This window comes from Scyliorhinus torazame, chromosome 2 (assembly GCF_047496885.1).
Source record: "Scyliorhinus torazame isolate Kashiwa2021f chromosome 2, sScyTor2.1, whole genome shotgun sequence".
Lineage (NCBI taxonomy): Eukaryota > Metazoa > Chordata > Chondrichthyes > Carcharhiniformes > Scyliorhinidae > Scyliorhinus > Scyliorhinus torazame.
The window spans coordinates 67,722,539-67,741,057 of NC_092708.1; the positions used below are offsets into that span (position 1 = coordinate 67,722,539).

The 18,519-nt window shown below is 48.2% G+C and overlaps 1 protein-coding gene across 2 annotated transcripts in view; it reads right to left on the minus strand.

The window, feature by feature from the left end:
• Positions 1-18,519, minus strand: part of thsd7ba (thrombospondin, type I, domain containing 7Ba) — a 1,603,431-nt gene that overhangs the window by 110,414 nt on the left and 1,474,498 nt on the right. For both annotated transcript variants that reach the window (XM_072472193.1, XM_072472199.1), the window contains exon 23: positions 8,328-8,501. In XM_072472193.1, the coding sequence (XP_072328294.1) occupies positions 8,328-8,501 (174 nt within the window). The remainder of the gene's footprint in view (positions 1-8,327; positions 8,502-18,519) is intronic.

Below are 18,519 nucleotides of genomic sequence, written 5' to 3' on the forward strand. Positions count from 1 at the left end.
AGTGCTTCTGGGGAATTGGTAATGGAAAGTAGGACAATGGCAGATGAATTGGAAATAGGTATTTTGCATTAGTTTTCATGATAGAGGGCACAAATGACATCCCAGAAATGGGTGTAATCAGGAAATGGAAGGGAAGGAGAGACTCAGGAAAATTACAGTCACTAGGGAAGTGGTACTGAGCAAATTGTTGGGTCTACAGGCTGACAAATCCAAGGTCCGAATGGACTTTATCCTGGTGGCTCGTGAGTTAGTGAGTTAGTTCCCTAAATTCAGGGAAGGTTTCCATTTGATTGGAAGATAGAAAATTTAAGTCCTTTATTCAAAAAGGGAGATAGAAAGCAGCAAACTACAGGCCAGTTAGCTTAACATCCAAAATCATTATTAAAGGTATTATAGCAGGACACTTGGAAAAATTCAAGGCACTCAGGCAGAGTCAATATGGGGTGGGGGTTTTCAGTCCTGCCTACCCTGGGACTGGAAATTCCTGTTCAAGGTCATCGGACCATTTGCTTATATGTCAAATTCTCTGTCCCTCCCGTGACGATTCCGGCTGGGACCGGAATATTTAGGCTATGGTGTTGTGAAAGGCAAATTATGTTAAACCAATTCATTGGAATTCTTTGAAGGAGTCACTTATGCTGTGGATAAAGGGGGACCAGTGGGTGCACTGCACTTAGATTTCCAGAAGCATTTAGTAAGGTGCCACATCAAGATTATTGCAGAAAATAAAATCTCCTTGCATTGGTGTAACATATTGGCATGGATAGAGATTGGCTAGGTGATAGGAAACAGAGGGTTGGCATAAATGGGTCCTTTTCTGGCTGGCAGGGTGTGACAAGTGGTGTGCATTATGACACCCTTGGCTCGTGCGCGGTCAACTCCAGCCCCATTTGACACTTCGTCACAACAAGTGAATTAACCAATAATCCTCAGAAAAATACCCAAAGTCTTTGCCCTTGGCTGCTCAATAATTACAATCACTAGGTTTGTAAATGTAAACACAATTACTATTTATTTACAACAAGAACTTGAACAAAATATGCAGCAAATACAACTGGTTAACTATTATCTAATTTTTAATCCCCACATTACCTTTTTAAAAAATTTAGAGTACCCAATTCATTTTTTCCAATTAACGGGCAATTTAGCATGGCCAGTCCACCTACCTGCACATTTTTGGGTTGTGAGTGCGAAACCCATGCAAACACGGGGAGAATGTGCAAACTCCACATGGACAGTAACCCAGAGGCGGTATCGAACCTGGGACCTCGACGCTGTGAGGCAGCAATGCTAACCACTGCCCCACCATGCTGCCCTACCCCCACATTACCTTACCCCCTCCCACCCTATACAGTCACACAAGGCAGACAAACACAGAGGGATGGAAAGGGGTAAAAAAATATACATAAAAGGTAGAAGAGTCTTTGTTTCAGATGGTGCTTTTTAGCACACCTTCTTTCACAGCTAGCTTGCAGGTAAAGTCTCTGTTTGCAGCCTGCACTGGTCTTCTCTGCATTTTCAGTACTTCAGGTTCTTTGCAACTTTAGAAATACAGCAATCACAGCCTTTCTGGAGAGAGAAGGCAAGTCCTGGTCTTGGTTTGCTGCCTGTAATAGGTTTTCTGCATACTCATTCACCCAGATTCTCTTCAGTTTCAGAGATACAGCACTTACAGACTTTCTGGAGAGAGATAACAGATTCTGGACGCTGTGCTGCCAGGATCAAACTGAAACTCCCTGGGACTCTGATAATCAGTCCACTGGGATAGGATCTAATCACCACCTGTTACCGGGCAGAATATGACCTTTTGAGCCAATTCATTGGCCCCCAGTCAATCCATCAAACCAAGTTCCACCCATCTCTCTCTCTCTGGTGTTGACAAGTCTGGAGCTCCTGCTTAAACCAGCAGAGACTAGAAGAAGTGTTCTCTCCTGTAACTTCAGAATTCTGCTGCTTGCCTTAAAGATGCATGTCCATTAATCATCCATTGATGAAAAATAAGAACAGCAAAATAAAAGGGAAATTAAGGGATTGAACAGGAAGGACTCTTACATGTGACACAGGGATCAGTGTTGTGGTCTCAACTTTTTACGATTTATATAAATTACTTGGATGAAGGGACTGAAGGTATGGTTGCTAAATTTGCTGATGACGGAAAGATAGGTAGGAAAATAAATTATTAAGATGATGTAAGGAGGCAACAAAGGGACACTGATGGGTTAAGTGAGTGAGCAAAAATCTGACAAATGGAGTATAATGTGGGCAACTGTGAATTTGTCCATTTTGGCAGGAAGAATAAAAAATAAGATCATGATTTAAATGACGAGAGACAACAGAGCTCTGAGTTGCAGAGGAATCTGGGCGTCTTAATGCATGAATCACAAAAGACTAGGTACAGAATGGAATTAAGAAAGTTAATTAAATGTTATCATTTATTGTGACGGGAATTAATTACCAATGTAGGGAGGCTCCATTTTCGTTGTACAGGGCATTGGTGAGATCACATATCATAGCATTTACAGTGCAGAAGGAGGCCATCCGGCCCATCGAGTCTGCACCGGTCCTTGGAAAGAGCACCCCACTTAAGCTCACACCTCCACCCCACCCCCATAACCCACCATCCCCACCTAACATTTTTGGACACTAAGGACAATTTAGCATGACTAAAACTCTGCCTTCAACGCCATAATACCAGCCAAGCTCAAAGCAAAGCTGCAAAACCTAGGACTTGGCTCCTCACTCTGCAACTGGATCCTTGACTTTCTGGCCCACAGAACATAATCAGTAAGAATAAACAACAACACCTCCTCCACAATAGTCCTCAATACCGGGGCCCCGCAAGGTTGCGTACTTAGCCCCCTACTATACTCCCTTTACACACATGACTGCATGGCAAAATTTGGTTCCAACTCCATCTACAAGTTTGCTGACAACACGACCATAGTGGGCCGGATCTCGAATAACAATGAGTCAGAATACAGAAGGGAGATAGAGAACCTAGTGGAGTGGTGCAACGACAACAATCTATCCCTCAATGCCATCAAAACTAAAGAGCTGGTCATTGACTTCAGGAAACAAAGTACTGTACACATCCCTGTCAGGATCAATGGGGCCGAGGTGGAGATGGTTACCAGCTTCAAATTCCTAGGGGTGCGCATCACCAAAAATCTGTCCTGGTCCACCCATGTCAATGCTACCACCAAGAAAGCACAACAGCGCCTATACTTCCTCAGGAAACTAAGAAAATTCGGCATACCACACTGACTCTTACCAATTTCTACAGATGGACCATAGAAAGCATCCTATCGGGCTGCATCACAGCCTGGTATGGCAACTGCTCGGCCCAAGACCGCAAGAAACTTTGGAAGGAAATCGGAGCACCCGGTGAAAACCCACAGACGCGGGGAGAACGTGCAGACTCCTCACAGATAGTGACCCAAGCCAGGAATCGAACCTGGGACCCTAGAGCTGTGAAGCAACAGTGATAAATACTGTGCTACCGTGCCACCCGGTCATGTTCACAAACCCATCTCCCAAAAACCCATCTACCCATCCTTCCAAGCACCACCCTGCCCCACATGTGGCATAACCTGCAGATCTTATGGATCTATCAGCCATCTCAGGGTTCATCGAACTGGAGTGGGAGCATCCTCAATCTCAAGTGACTGTCCAAGAGGAAGAAAGAATGAGGTCAAATGAAAGATATGAGTGTCATCCTAAATTAAATGGCAGGCAGAGATTAGAAGAAGAAATTACAAGAGAAGCAGGTGAGCAAGTTTTCTGCAGGGGCACCACAATTTGGTGGTGAGCGGCTTACAAAGTGGGGAGCAACATTCATGCTTGGTCGAACCAAGGCCAGTGAAAGTCCATGAAGGAGCTTTCAGTCAGTGGCTATGGAAAGAAAATGGGGAGCAACAAAGCAGGGAATGATCCGGCAGCATGCGAGTAGAATCTGGGGTAGGATGGGAAACAACAGGAACCTTCCCATTGTAAATTCCTTGTGGTGGAGCATTGGAACATGGGATTTAGGAGCTGGAGTAGAACAAACAGGATCTTCGAGCCTGTTCCACGATTCATCTGGTTGCGATTCAACTCCACCGTCCTGCCTGCCGTCTCCATAACTTTTGCCTCCCTTGTCTTTTACAAATCTTGAAACCTGCCTTGAATAAATTCAATGAGTCAGCCCCAACTGCTTTCTGGAGAAGAAAATTCCACAAATTATAATCTCCCCAGAGATTAAAAGCAAAATCTCATCTCGGCCTGAAAAGGGAGACCTTCAGTGAGTGACCCCTAGTTTTAGTTTCAAACTGCCTCAGCCATCTCACTGCTCGGCTTAAGAATCAAGTGCATGAGAAATGTACTAGTCGATGTGCTAATATTCCCTACCTACAGCAAACATTTTCAAAGGGCAGCTCCAGTTTCTCTTCATCATCAGATACAACTCTATTCATGATCTTGAAAGATTTAAAATTACTGGTACTTCATACCAGCTGCAGCAGCCCTTTTGCCATGCTGCGTTTGAATATGTTTGTTCGAGGATCATGCTTCTTGTTATATTAGCTGACAGCAACATTTTTGCTGCTTCTCAACGCCTATTATTGAATACAAATACCCACACTTATAATGACAGTGAACCACATAGGCCTTTCTGCATCCCCAGGTGTTGACCACAAAGGTTAAACAATACTGGGACAGCTAGAATCTGCACTGACACCCTTACAGCCTGATCTGATTAACTCCGACAATTCTAAAATATTAGCTTGGCACTTCTTGCACTCGCAGCGCCATCACATAGTTGCAGAAAGTAAGTAGGTGGCACATTGAACTTGAAAAGAATAACACATGATTATGTCTTATTTTAATCTGGAAAGTACCCATGCTGCTTTGTTGTTGAGTGGAATTTCCCAGCTCTGTACATGACCCTGGTCAGACAGTTCCCTTGTGTTTTTCTTCTGCTAAACTTGTTTGGTACAGAACAGAGAGCTTTTGGAACAGAATACAGGCTCAATAATGCATGAAATGCTGCATCCGTTCTCTGATGTCCCTTTTTTCAGATAACTGTACTCTTGTTCTGTATCTCTCTGTTACTAACTTTCCATGGTTATAACGTAGCTTTCCAGTATTTTATATGTTTAACTGCCTTGTAATTCCCTCCTGCTCCCCTTCAGATGTCTGGCAGGTTAATGCAGTAATTCACATGAAATATTGCAAATGTGTGGCCATTAAATGTCTGCTCTCTCTTTCGCACCCCTCAAATTGCTCTTGTTCAAACAGCTATGTCTTTATAGAAGACACTTAGCTCGCAATATTAATCTTTGATGACTCATCACTTTCTAAATATAAAAATGGCATGGGCTATCAAACTAGTCTACTTCTTTCTTGCTTCTGTTCTTACCTTGCTTGCAATTTTGATACTGATTTCAATCACAATCTCTGTTGAATGCGAATTATCACTAATATCACTGTAAATTCAAAAATATTACATTAAATGGTCAATAACAGGGAACTAAAACATGCAATATAAAAGATGGAACAATCATTTCATTATATTCATTGTAGCGTGGTAGACTAAGTGGCTATTGCCATGTTCTTGACTGACAGCACCAAAGTAGCCTCGAGGAAGGAAGAATCCAAAATGATGAGAAGAATGGATGTGGGAAATAAACAACACTTTCCGATATATTCTTAGCCTAATTTTTGAAAGTTTACTCATTGTGGGATGGAGGAAACAAAGTTAAGATTTTACATAAAACATCGGGAGTGATTAATCGGCCTCGTCGCGCCCAACTTGGTGTTTGAACAAGGGCCGGGATTCTCCCGCAATCGGCGGGGCGACCCGTATCGGTGCCAAACAGCTCCATGAGCAACTCCGGCGTCAGGCCGCCCAGCAGTTGCGGATTCCTCCGCACTTCCGGGGGCTAGGCCGGTGCTGGAGGGCTTGGCCCGGCGCCAACCGGCACCGAAGGGCCTCCGCCGGCTGGCACGAATTGGCGCATGCGCAGGACCGCAGGCGTGTTTCCTGCGCCTGTGCAGGGGGCTTCTTCTCCGCGCCGGCCATTGTGGAGCCTTACAGAGGCGATGCAGAGGGAAAGAGTGCCCCCACGGCACAGGCCCACCCGCAGATTGATGGGCTCCGATCACGGGCCAGGCCCCCGTGAGGGGCCCCCCCGGGGCCAGATCCCCCCGCGCCCCCCCCCGTGGACCCCTCGAACCGCCCTCCTAGCCAGGTCCCGCCGGTATGGACCTTGACTATTTCACGCCGGCGAGACTGGCCGAAAAAGGGTGGTCGCTCAGCCCATCGGGGCCCGGAGAATTGCCGGGGGGGCCGTTGCTAACGGCCCCTGACCGGCGTGATCCCAGCCCCCGCCCGAAAACCGGCACCGGAGAATTCGATGGCCGGCGTCAGAGCGGTGGGGCGGGATTCACGCCGCCCCCCGGCGATTCTCAGACCTGGCGGGGGGGGGGGGGGTCAGAGAATCCCACCCAAGGCCTTTGAATCTTGCGAGAGGCCTCTCGCGAGATTTGTGATACTCAAAACATCTTGCGCGATTTAACAAAATTTCGCGACTCGTTGTGATCTGGAGCTTGCCCTCACTGGGCATGACCTAGATCAGCACATTTATACGTGCAATTAGCTTCATTTAAATATGCATTCATGGGATTCTTCCCGTTGCAGGGACCTAACGGTATGCCTCGGAGATCTCCGCAGAGTACCATTTAGTACTGGTCCACACGAACGTGGACCCGTCTAATGGCACCTGGGGGTGTCTCACAGACCATTAGAGACACCCCGAGTTGTTGGGAACAGGGCATGGTGGCACCTTGGCACACCCTCTGGCAGCCAGGCACTTTGGCACTGCCAGTCTGGCACCCTGGTAGTGTTCCCCGGGCATCCTGGCAGTCCTGAACTCTTTGGCGTTCGGATGCCCAATAATTACAGTCACCAGGTTTGTAAGGTGAAACACAAATACTGTTTATTTATACCAAGAACTATCATGAAGTATGCAGTAAATACAACTGGATAATAACAAGTTAATTCCTACTATCCATTTTAACTGGCCCATCCTCAACCCACACACACAAGGCAGACAAACAGAAACAGGTGGACGGGGGTAAAAATAATAAGGAAAAATGTCAAAAGATAAGAGTCTTTGCATCAGATGATGGTTAATTTAGCACACTTTTATCACAGCATGCTTGCTGGTTAAAGTCTCTGGGTGACAGCCAGTAATGGTCTTCTTTGCAGAGTCATTCGTTCAAAATCCCGGTAGTTTAGAAAAATGCACTACTCAGAGGCAGCATGTTTTCTGGAGGCATACTTTATTTCTCATTAAATTGGGCGTTCGGCTCGAGGTTCGCATCGAGGCCTCTATTTTTTGTAAAGACACTCAATTTCACATCAGACCTCCGCAGTCTCAAGAGAACGCCACCCAGACTTGTTGGAGAGTGAGCCAGCCATCACAGTGGCCTTATGGAAAGGATTAGCTAGATCGTTTTTGAAGAGTGTTTGTTAGATCCAGTCCAAAGACGTGCAGGTTAGGTGGATTGGCCATGATAAATTGCCCTTTGTGTCCAAGAAATGATAGGAGGGGTTATTGGATTACGGGGATAGGGTGGAAGTGAGGGCATACGTGGGTCGGTGCAGACTCGATGGGCCGAATGGCCTCCTTCTACACCAAATGTTCTATGTTCTATCTCTTCATCAGGCTGCCAGAATCAAAACTGAAACCAAACTGGAGCATTGGAGCTCTGAAAAACATTCCAGAGGGATCAGGTTCAATCACCACCTGATACTGGTCAAAGCACAGCCTTTTGGGTCAATTCATTGGGCACCAGCCAAATCTAGTAAACCGAGTCCCAGCCAATCTCTGTCATTGGTGCCAGTCAGTCTGCAACTCCAGTATAAAGAAGCACAAACTAGCACAGTGAAATCCCCTGCTTGAATTAAAGGCATAGGTCACTGCTTTCTTCTGCTTGAATTAAGGATACAGGATGCCTTAAAGGCACATGTCCATAAATCATCCATGGATCAAAAATATAACACAAATAAAAGGGGTAAAAATGTAATAGACAGGAAGTAAACAGGACCCTTATACTATTAATTAAGATTTCAAATTGTTTCACTGAAATACAGCAAGATCTGAAATCCAGCACAGAATTGATCCCAAGGTTGCCAATTTTGAGATACTGTGCCTGTATAGCATTCCTTCAAAAACATTGTAAATAGCGGAATTAATACAGTGATGATTTTACAATTTACTTGATCATAAATCTGCCAGTTACATTTCTAAACAAAATTAATAAGGGCCGTTTAGACTTGTCCTTACCTGTGCAAGACCTCTGCTCCCATATTTGTTCAGGGCAGTCATCCTGGTTTCCTAATGCCTGAACAATCACAGCTCTGGAATGGGTTTGGCGTCCCGAGGTTTCAAATCTCTTTCCATCGAGGCAGATCAGCTGACATGAACTCCATGATGACCACTCAGTTAGGTGACAGTCACCTGGCGGTTGCAATTGAAATATTTCATAACAGGAATGTCCAGATGCAAAATGTACAAATACGATTCATGCACTGAATGAGACATTTACACATTTGTAACAATATTACTTGTACATAGCAATTGAACACTCCTTCAGTGAAATACATCGGCCAATTGCTCATCAGTGTGAAAGATTGACGGAGTTGTAAAAATTATCTGGAGAATAGTTAAAATAGAGGGTGGGGAAGAAATTTCAAAGCATACGTATCTGCAAGAAAACTCCTAAAGACAATCCAATGCACTTTATTGTCACTGAAGTATAAAGCACAGTCATTGTGTTAATACATGAAATGTGGCAGCCGACATGCTGACAGCAAGGTCCCACAAACTGCAATGTAGACCCTGAACAATCAGTTTTTCTCAGTGATGTTGGCTGGGGAATAATTATTAGACAGGACACGAGGGACAACTTTTGTGCAGTACTTCTAAATAGTATCGTGGCATCATTCACATCCAGCTGATAGGAGTGATTTTGCCATCGTATTGGAAAGATGGCACCTCTGATGTTGCAGCATTCACTGTGTGAAATGCCAGTCTATACTTTGTGCTCGAAAAAGTTCAGGCGAGTTCATGAATGCACAGAATTCATTTTGGACACGCTTGTGTGGTAAACCACTGTATTGTATTGCATTGTATTGTACTGTTGTATTGTTACATGCCTGGGCTTGTCCCTGCTGGCTCCACCTGTGGCTCCTCCCCTCGGGCTCATATATAAAGGTGGCCAACCTCCAGCCCTGCCCTCATTCTGGGACCGGCTGCCAGCAGGTGTCTTTAAGCTGATTAAAGCCACAGTTATTCTACCGAGGGGCAGCACGGTAGCATTGTGGATAGCACAATTGCTTCACAGCTCCAGGATACCAGGTTCGATTCCGGCTTGGGTCACTGTACAAAGTCTGCACATCCTCCCCGTGTGTGCATGGGTTTCCTCCGGGTGCTCCGGTTTCCTCCCACAGTCCAAAGATGTGCAGGTTAGGTGGATTGGCCATGATAAATTGGCCTTAGTGTCCAAAATTGCCCTTAGTGTTGGGTGGGGTTACTGGGTTATGGGGATAGGGTAAGGTGCTCTTTTCAAGGGCCGGTGCAGACTCAATGGGCCGAATGGCCTCATTCTGCACTGTAAATTCTATGAAATCCTCGTCTGTCGTCAATTGATGGTACATCAATTCAATCAGCTTAAAATACGTACGTCGAGTCCTCCGCGATCGCCGTCGCCGAGACCCACAAGCTGCGAATCCTCAACTCCCGCATGAGCCCGCAAGTACTCCTTATCATCAGGGACGTTGACTCGTACGAGGATGCGATAACGCTGTTGAAAGGACAGTATGTTAAGGGAGTCAACGAGGTGTATGCTAGGCATCTCCTTGCCACGAGGCGACAGCGCCCCGGAGAATCGCAAGCTGAATTTCTGCGCGCATTGCGGGTACTCGGCCGGAACTGCAGTTGTAAGGCGGTATCGGCTGCCGAGCACACAGAGTTGCAAATCCGGGACGCCTATGTCGCAGGCATAAAATCGAATTGGATCCGCCAGCGCCTACTAGAAGGGGGTACACTCGACCTCCAAGAAACAGTACGGATTTCGGACTCATTAGAAGTGGCCTTCCGCAACTTGGATGCCTACACCTCCGACCACGTGGCACCCTCGTGGACGTCGTGGGCACCGCCATCACCCAACCCGGGGGCATCGCAAGCCTGTGCCGCACAGCAACCTGCCAATCCTGGGGGCCCAAAATGCTACTTCTGTGGCCAGGATAAGCACCCCAGGCAACGCTGCCCAGCAAGGAGTGCGATCTGCAACGGGTGCGGTAAGAAGGGCCATTTCTCGAACGTCTGCCAGGCCCGACCTGTTTGAAACCCCAACAGCGCTGCGTCTAACTTGTGTGGGCCACCTTGTTCAATACCGCCCGCCTCATGTGACCCGTGGGGGCCACCATCTTTGCCGCCATCTTCGACGCCACCCACCACGTGCAACCTGTAGGGGCCGCCATCTTTGCCACCACCTTCGACGTGACCCACCACGTGCGACCCATGGGGCCGCCATCTTGCCCTCCATTTTCGCCGCCACCCGCCATGTGCGACCCGCAGGGGCCGCCTTCTTTGATTCGCCCCGCCGCCTCCCAGAACCCCTGCTCATCCGATCGGCCCACCCACCTTCCGAAGATCGCCTCCATCACCCTCGACCAGTCTTGACCTCATCACCTCGCCAAATCCATGATGGCAGTCCGGATCAATGGTCACGAGACGACCTGCCTGTTCGACTCCGGGAGCACAGAGAGTTTTATTCACCCAGATACGGTACGGCGCTGCTCCCTCCCAATCTTACCCGTGACCCAGAAAATCTCCCTGGCTTCCTAATCTCATTCCGTAGAAGTCCGTGGGTACTGTGTTGCAACCCTTACAGTATGGGGCGTGGAGTTCAAAGGGTTCAAAGTCTACGTCCTCCCACAACTTTTTTATCATAGAATTTACAGTGCAGAAGGAGGCCATTCAGCCCATCGAGTCTTCACCGGCTCTTGGAAAGAGCACCCTACCCAAGGTCAACAGCTCCACCCTATCCCCATAACCCAGTAACCCCACCCAACACTAAGGGCAATTTTGGACACTAAGGGCAATTTATCATGGCCAATCCACCTAACCTGCACATCTTTAGACTGTGGGAGGAAACCGGAGCACCCGGAGGAAACCCACGCACACACGGGGAGGATGTGCAGACTCCGCACAGACAGTGACCCAAGCCGGAATCGAACCTGGGATCCTGGAGCTGTGAAGCAATTGTGCTATCCGCAATGCTACTCTGCGCTGCCGTGCTACTAGGTCTTGATTTTCAGTGCCACCTCAAAAGTCTTACCCTGGAGTTTGATGGACCCCTGCCCCCCCTCATCATATGTAGCCTCTCGATTCTTAAAGTCGCCGCACCCCCGCTCTTCGCTAACCTCACCCCGGACTATAAGCCCGTCACCACTAGCAGCAGATGATACAGAGCTCGGGACAAGACCTTTATCAGGTCGGAGGTCCAGCGACTCCTGCGGGAAGGGATCATAGAGGCCAGTACTAGCCCCTGGAGAGCCCAAGTGGTGGTCGTCAAAACTGGCGAGAAGCACCGGATGGTCATCGACTACAGTCAGACAAACAACCGGTACAAGCAGCTCGAGGCGTACCCTCTTCCCCGCATATCTGACATGGTCAATCAGATTGCGCAGTACCGAGTCTACTCTCCCATCGACTTGAAGTCCGCATACCACCAGCTCCCTATGCGCCCAGAGGACCGCCAATACACTGCCTTCGAGGCAGATGGCCGCCTCTACCACTTCCTCAGGGTACCCTTCGGCGTCACCAATGGGGTCTCGGTCTTCCAACGGGAGATGGACTGAATGGTTGACCAGTACGGGCTGCGGGCCACATTCCCGTATCTGGATAATGTCACCATCTGCGGCCTTGATGAGCAGGACCATGACGCCAACCTCCAAAAATTCCTCCACACCTCCAAGCTCCTTAACCTCACACACAATAAGGAGAAATGCTTTTTCCGCACAACCCGCCTAGCCATCCTTGGCTACGTTGTGGAAAATGGAGTCCTAGGGCCTGACCCTGACCGCATGCGCCCCCTTCTGGAACTTCCCCTTCCCCACTGCCTCAAGGCCCTGAAGAGATGCCTGCGGTTCTTCTCCTACTATGCCCAGTGGGTCCCCAATTATGCAGACAAGGCCCGCCCACTCATTAAATCCACCCTTTTTCCCCTGACGGCTGAGGCCCACCTGGCCTTCAACCGCATCAAAGCAGATATTGCTGAAGCCGCGATGCATGCAGTAGACAAGTCCGTCCCGTTCCAGGTGGAGAGCGATGCATCCGACTTTGCTCTGTCCGCTACCCTGAACCAGACGGGCAGTCCCGTTCCCTCCGGGGCTCCGAAATTCGACACTTCTCCGTCGAAAAGGGGGCCCAATCCATTGTGGGAGCTGTGCGACATTGGGGGCATTACCTGGCCGGCAGGCGATTCACTCTCCTCACTGACCAACGGTCGGTTGCCTTCATGTTCAATAGATCAAGAATGACAAGATCCTGAGGTGCAGGATCGAACTCTCCTCCTATAATTATGATATCTTGTTTCGACCTGGGAAGCTCAATGAGCCCCCAGATGGCCTATCCCGCGGTACATGTGCCAGTGCACAAGTAGATCGACTTCGGGCCCTCCACAATGACCTCTGTCACCCAGGGGTCACTCGGTTCTTCCACTCCATCAGGGCCCGCAACCTGCCTTACTCCATCGAGGAGGTCAGGACGATGACCAGGACTGCCAGGTCTGCGAGGAGTGAAAACTGCACTTCTATCGGCCAGACAGAGCACACCTGGTAAAGGCCTCCCGCCCCTTCGAGTGCCTCAGCGTCGATTTCAAAGGGCCCCTCCCCTCCACTGACCGTAACGTATACCTCCTCAACATCATCGATGAGTACTCACGTTTCCCTTTCGCCATACCATGCCCTGACATGACATCTGCAACAGTCATCAAGGCCCTGCATGGTCTCTTCACCTTGTTCGGTTTCCCCACCTATATCCATAGTGATCGGGGTTCCTCTTTCGTGAGTGATGAGCTGCGTCAGTTCCTGCTTAGCAAGGGGATCGCCTCAAGCAGGACTACCAGCTACAACCCCCGGGGTAATGGACAGGTGGAGAGGGTGAACGCGACGGTCTGCAAGGCCGTCCTTCTTGCCCTACGGTCTAGAAGTCTCCCTGTCTCCCACTGGCAGGAGGTCCTTCCCGATGCGCTCCACTCCATCCGGTCGCTCCTGTGTACCGCCACCAATGTGACCCCTCAGGAGAGAATGTTTGTCTTCCCCAGGAAGTCCACCTCAGGGGTCTCGCTCCCGTCCTGGCTGACGGTCCCAGGGTCCGTCCTCCTCTGGAAGCATGCAAGGAGCCATAAGTCAGATCCAATGGACAAAAAGGTCCTTCTCCTCCATGCTAACCCCCAATATGCCTACGTGGCACACCATGACGGGCGGTAGGACACAGTCTCCCTTCGGGATTTGGCACCCGCAGGTTCCTCAGTGACCATCACCACTACCACCAATCCTACAACGTCTCTCCCCATTGCTACTCATCTACTACGAGACGCAGAAGACGACACGCTCCCGGACTCGCAGGCCTCGACACCTCATCCGACACCAAGATGCACACCACAGCCGGGACTGAGGTGGCCACAGCGGAAAGTCAAAGGCCCCGACAGACTCGATCTATAACTCAACCCATCCACTTCACCCCCGCCGGATTCTTTTTTTTAACAGGGGGCGAATGTGATAAACCACTGTACTGTATTGTATTGTATTGTTGTATTGTTACATGCCTGGGCTTGTCCCGGCTGGCTCCGCCTGTGGCTTCTCCCCTCGGGCTCATGTATAAAGGTGGCCAACCTCCAGTCCTGCCCTCATTCTGGGACCGGCTGACAGCAGGTGTCTTTAAGCTGATTAAAGCCACAGTTTTTATCCCGTCTCCTCGTCTGTTGTCAATTGATGGTACATCAGCTTGTAAGAGCTGGAGATGAACGATTAGTTGGAGACTAGACAGTACTGGTTTACAGTGAATAATAAATACTTATCCCTCATGGTGGGGGGTGAAGAGGTGAGGCTGCTCATCTTTGGAACTGTGTATCAACATAGTGACCATTCTCTCCTGCCTGTGAGGAAATAACATTTCATTTCCCAACGATGACAATTAATACTAACTTAAATAAGCAGTATATACATTGTCAACATGTTCCAAATGAGTATCCACTGGAGATTAGATCAGATACTTAGCCACTCCATGGCTGGTGAGCAAGATGGTGCAAAGTGGCTGATTGCAATCTGTGTGCTCGCATGAAAATTGACCTGGATTTTCATCCTCGAGGAAGGTAGTGGGAGTTGGGAAAATTGCCGGCTTGGCCTGGTCGCCTTGGAAGAAGGTGCTTGGAAAAGTCGGATTTTCATTGTGTGGGGCAGGTCCAACCGACCTGGGGAAAAAGTTTGGAGTACCCAGGCAGATGTTTAAAAGGTTCAACTTGATGCTGTGGAACTTTAATTTAAAAACAGAATAACAGTCTAGCGTCACCCCTCACTCCATCCATGCCACCACATGCCCTCCCATGACCCTTCATGCCCTCATTCCACAGTAAGGCTGTGCACTGTGCTGTGTCCATATATGTGGCCTGCTGCAATGCTCATCTTGCCACATCTTAGCCATTTATGGCCATGGCTCAGAAACAGAATATTCTCCCATTTTCCATGTTTCTTATCAATATTTACGAAAGTATCTGACATGAAAATTCTTGTTTCGACTTCTTCTGCTTCCAGACATTTCCAGTGACTTCAGCCACCTTAGCCAGGGAGCCAACAGGACAATCAGAAGTAATGCAGACCAACAACAGAATCAAAGTAAAAACGCACAGCAACTTGAAACCACAGCAAAAACAGGAAAAGATCAGCCAAAGAAAAAAGAAACTTCAAGAAAGGCAGGCACTTAATTTCAGCACACCTTCAGAACTCAATGAGGGCTAAATTGGACAGCCCCTAAAAATGGGTGCAGGGATTGGGCTGCACTGTTCGTCTGCATCCATTGGGTGTTGGCAGCATTCCAACTATGCTGGCTGTTCATTCTAATGATTTCTGCATGCAGCCAGCACCAACTGTGCTGTTCATTGGCTGCACACAGTGGCAGAGTACCCCAATATCCTAATTTCCTTGCCCCACTTCAAACTGCTGTACACTGTTTCATGTCAGCATGCATCTCTTCCAGCATCGTAGCTGGGGCAGGTTCTGCAGGAAGTGAACTTCATCCAGTTGCAGTGGGAGCAGCTAGCCATGGTGGTCAAAACCAGGAATAAACCCGCAAGGTCCTGGGAGCAGCTTGAATGAAGTTCAATGGTCTCACACATCAAAGTCAAGTGAGTGAGTTTTCAAATCCCATCACACACTTATCAACAATCTCTATCAATCAAAACTCGTACTTGGCGTTCTTATGCTTTGTCTCACCCTCACACACTTGACACTACCACAAGACTCACACCCAAATATCACAGCTTTCACATTTGACATTTATTCAACCATTACAGTCACTTCAACCAAATGGTGCTGACCATTATTATGAGGCTGAGGCAGTAGCAAGAGGCATTGAAGATGATGGTATGCTCTCATGTAATCCTTTTTCTCACATCCCACCTGTTCCTCAGGTAGGAATTGCTTCTGAATTGCAAGTTGCAGACACGTACTTCTTACTTCCCGTTCTATTACCGCAATCTTATTCTTATTTTAACAATTAATTTACTGGATGTGGGCGGCGATGACGAAGCCAGCATTTATTGCCCATCCCTAGTTGCCCTTCATGAGGTGGTGGTTGTCGTGTTAGGTACACTGGTCTAACACTGGCTGCAACTGGTTGCAGCTTAGATCAGAAAGATACTCCATCCCTTGAAGTTAGTTCAATCAGGTTTATTGAACTAATAGCACAGTTAGCACAGTTCTCTGTGAGTTCGACTCTCTGCTAACGTAAGTGTGGTTACTCTGTCTGACTGAACCAGACTAGCTCTTAGCCACGTGGTGGCGGTGTGAGATTGTAACAACACCCTTGACTGACTCTCTAGATGTTCATCAGTGGAAAGAGGTGGTGTGTGAATGCCTCATGTCTTTTATAGTCAGATTCCATCCCTGAGTGTCCTGCCTGCTTATTGATCATGTACTGTTCTCTGTGTCCATTAGCTGCTTGTCTGTATATCATTATGTGTGTGTCTGCATATCATGACAGTGGTGAGCTGCCTTCTTGAACAGCTGCAGTCCCTGACATGGAGGTACACATAAAGGGAAAGAGTTCCAGGATTCTGCTCAAGCAAAGGAACGGCAATATATTTCCAAGTCAAGTTGGTCAGTTAAGTGGAGGGGAACCTCCAGGTGGTGGAGTTCCCAGGTATCTGCTGCTCTTGTCCTTCTAGATGGTAGTGGTCATGAGTTTGGAAGGCGATGCCTAAGGAACCTTAGTGAGTTACTGCAGTGCATCTTACAACTCCCGCTGTTCGTCAATGGTGGAGGGTTTGAATGTTTGTGGAAGGGGTGTTAATCAAGCAGGCTGCTGTGTCCTGGATGGTGTTGAGCTTCTTGAGGGTTGTTGGAGCTGCACTCATCCAGGCAAGTGAAGAGTATTCCATTATGTTCCTGACTTGTGCTTTGCAGATGCTGGACAAGCTTTGGGAGGTCAGGAGGTGAGTTACCCACCATAGGATTCCTAGCCTTAAACCTACTCTGGCAGCTACAGTATTAATATGACTAGTTCAATTCAGTTTCTGATAAATAGTAACCTCCAGGATGTTGATTGTGGGGGATTCTGCGATGGTAATACCATTGACTGTCAAGGGGCGGTAGTTAGAACCTCTCTTGTAGGAGATGGTCATTGCCTGGCGCTTGTGTGGCGTGAATGTAAATCACCACTTGTCAGCCTAAACCTAGATATTGTCCAGGTCATGCTGCATTGGACATGGACTGCTTCATTATCTGAGGAGTCGTGAATGGTGTTGAACATTATACAGTCATCTGCGAACATCCCCACTTCTGACCTTATGATGGAAGGGAGGTCATTGATGAAACAGCTGAAGATGGTTGGGCCTAGGACACTACCCTGAGGAAATCCTGCAGTGATGTCCTGCAGTTGAGATGATTGACATCCAACCACCAGAGCTAGCTTCCTTTGTGCCAGGTATGACTCTAACCAGCAGAGAGTTTTTCCCCTGATTCCCACTGACTCCAGTTTAGCTCGAGCTCCTTGATGCCATACTCAGTCAAATGCTGCCTTGATGACAAGGGCAACCACTGCCACCTCACCTCTGCCATTCAGCTCTTTCCTCCATGCTTGAACCAAGGTTGTAATGTAAGGAGCTGAGTGACCCTGGCAGAACACAAACTGGGCTTCCGTGAGCAGGGTATTGCTGAGGAAGTGCCGCTTGATAGCACTGTTGATGACCCTTCCCATCACTTTGCTGATGGTGGACAGTAGACTGATTGGGCGGTATCTGGGTCGGATTTGTCCTGTTGCTTGAGTACAGGACACACCTGGCAATTTTCCACATTTCTGGGTAGATGCCAGTGTTGTAGCTGTACTGGAACAGCTTGGCTAGGGGTGCGGCAAGTTCTGGAGCACAAGTCTTCAGTGCAATTGCCGGAATATTGTCAGGGCCCGTAGTCTTTGCAGTTTGTGCTTTTTAGGTTGCAGATACCCATGAGGTACAATCTAACAAGGTAGCGGAGGAACACAAAAAAGAAAGTGATGATGGAAACAGAGGTTGCCAGCGGCACCTCAGCACCTCCTCCTACCCACTTTTCTAGGGGTTTAACCTGTTCTGAGTGACCGCGAGACATCATTTCAGTCATAATGCATTCTAATGGGAATTCTTACTCGTGTGCACAGATCTGAGAATAACTAGCTTGGTCAGAATCCATCCTTAAAGCTAGCAAAAATACCTTCAGCACCTGCCATATCATTCCATGTAGTTTAATGCAGGTTGAAAGGACTGCACCTAGCCTGAAAATAATTGATGATCCCTTTGATTAGCATTGGTTTGGACAGCACGGTGGCATAGTGGTTAGCCCTGCTGCCTCACTGTGCCGAGGTCCCAGGTTCGATTCCGGCCCTGGGTCACTGTCTGTGTGGAGTTTTCACATTTTCCCCATGTTCGCGTGGGTTTCGTCCCCACAACCCAAAGACGTGCAGGCTAGGTGGATTGGCCATGCTAAATTGCCCCTTAATTTCAAAAAATGAATTGGGTACCCTAACTTTATTATAAAAATAATAATAATTCGCCCTGGTTGGGATGTTCTACCTACTGCATGTTCAGCTCTGCAAGTTAAGAGAAGGCATCAGTTGGAGCACTGAGCTCCAAAGGGCAGTACGGAAGCACAGTGATTAGCACTGTTGCTTCACAGCGCCAGGGTCCCAGGTTCGATTCCAGGCTTGGGTCACTGTCTGT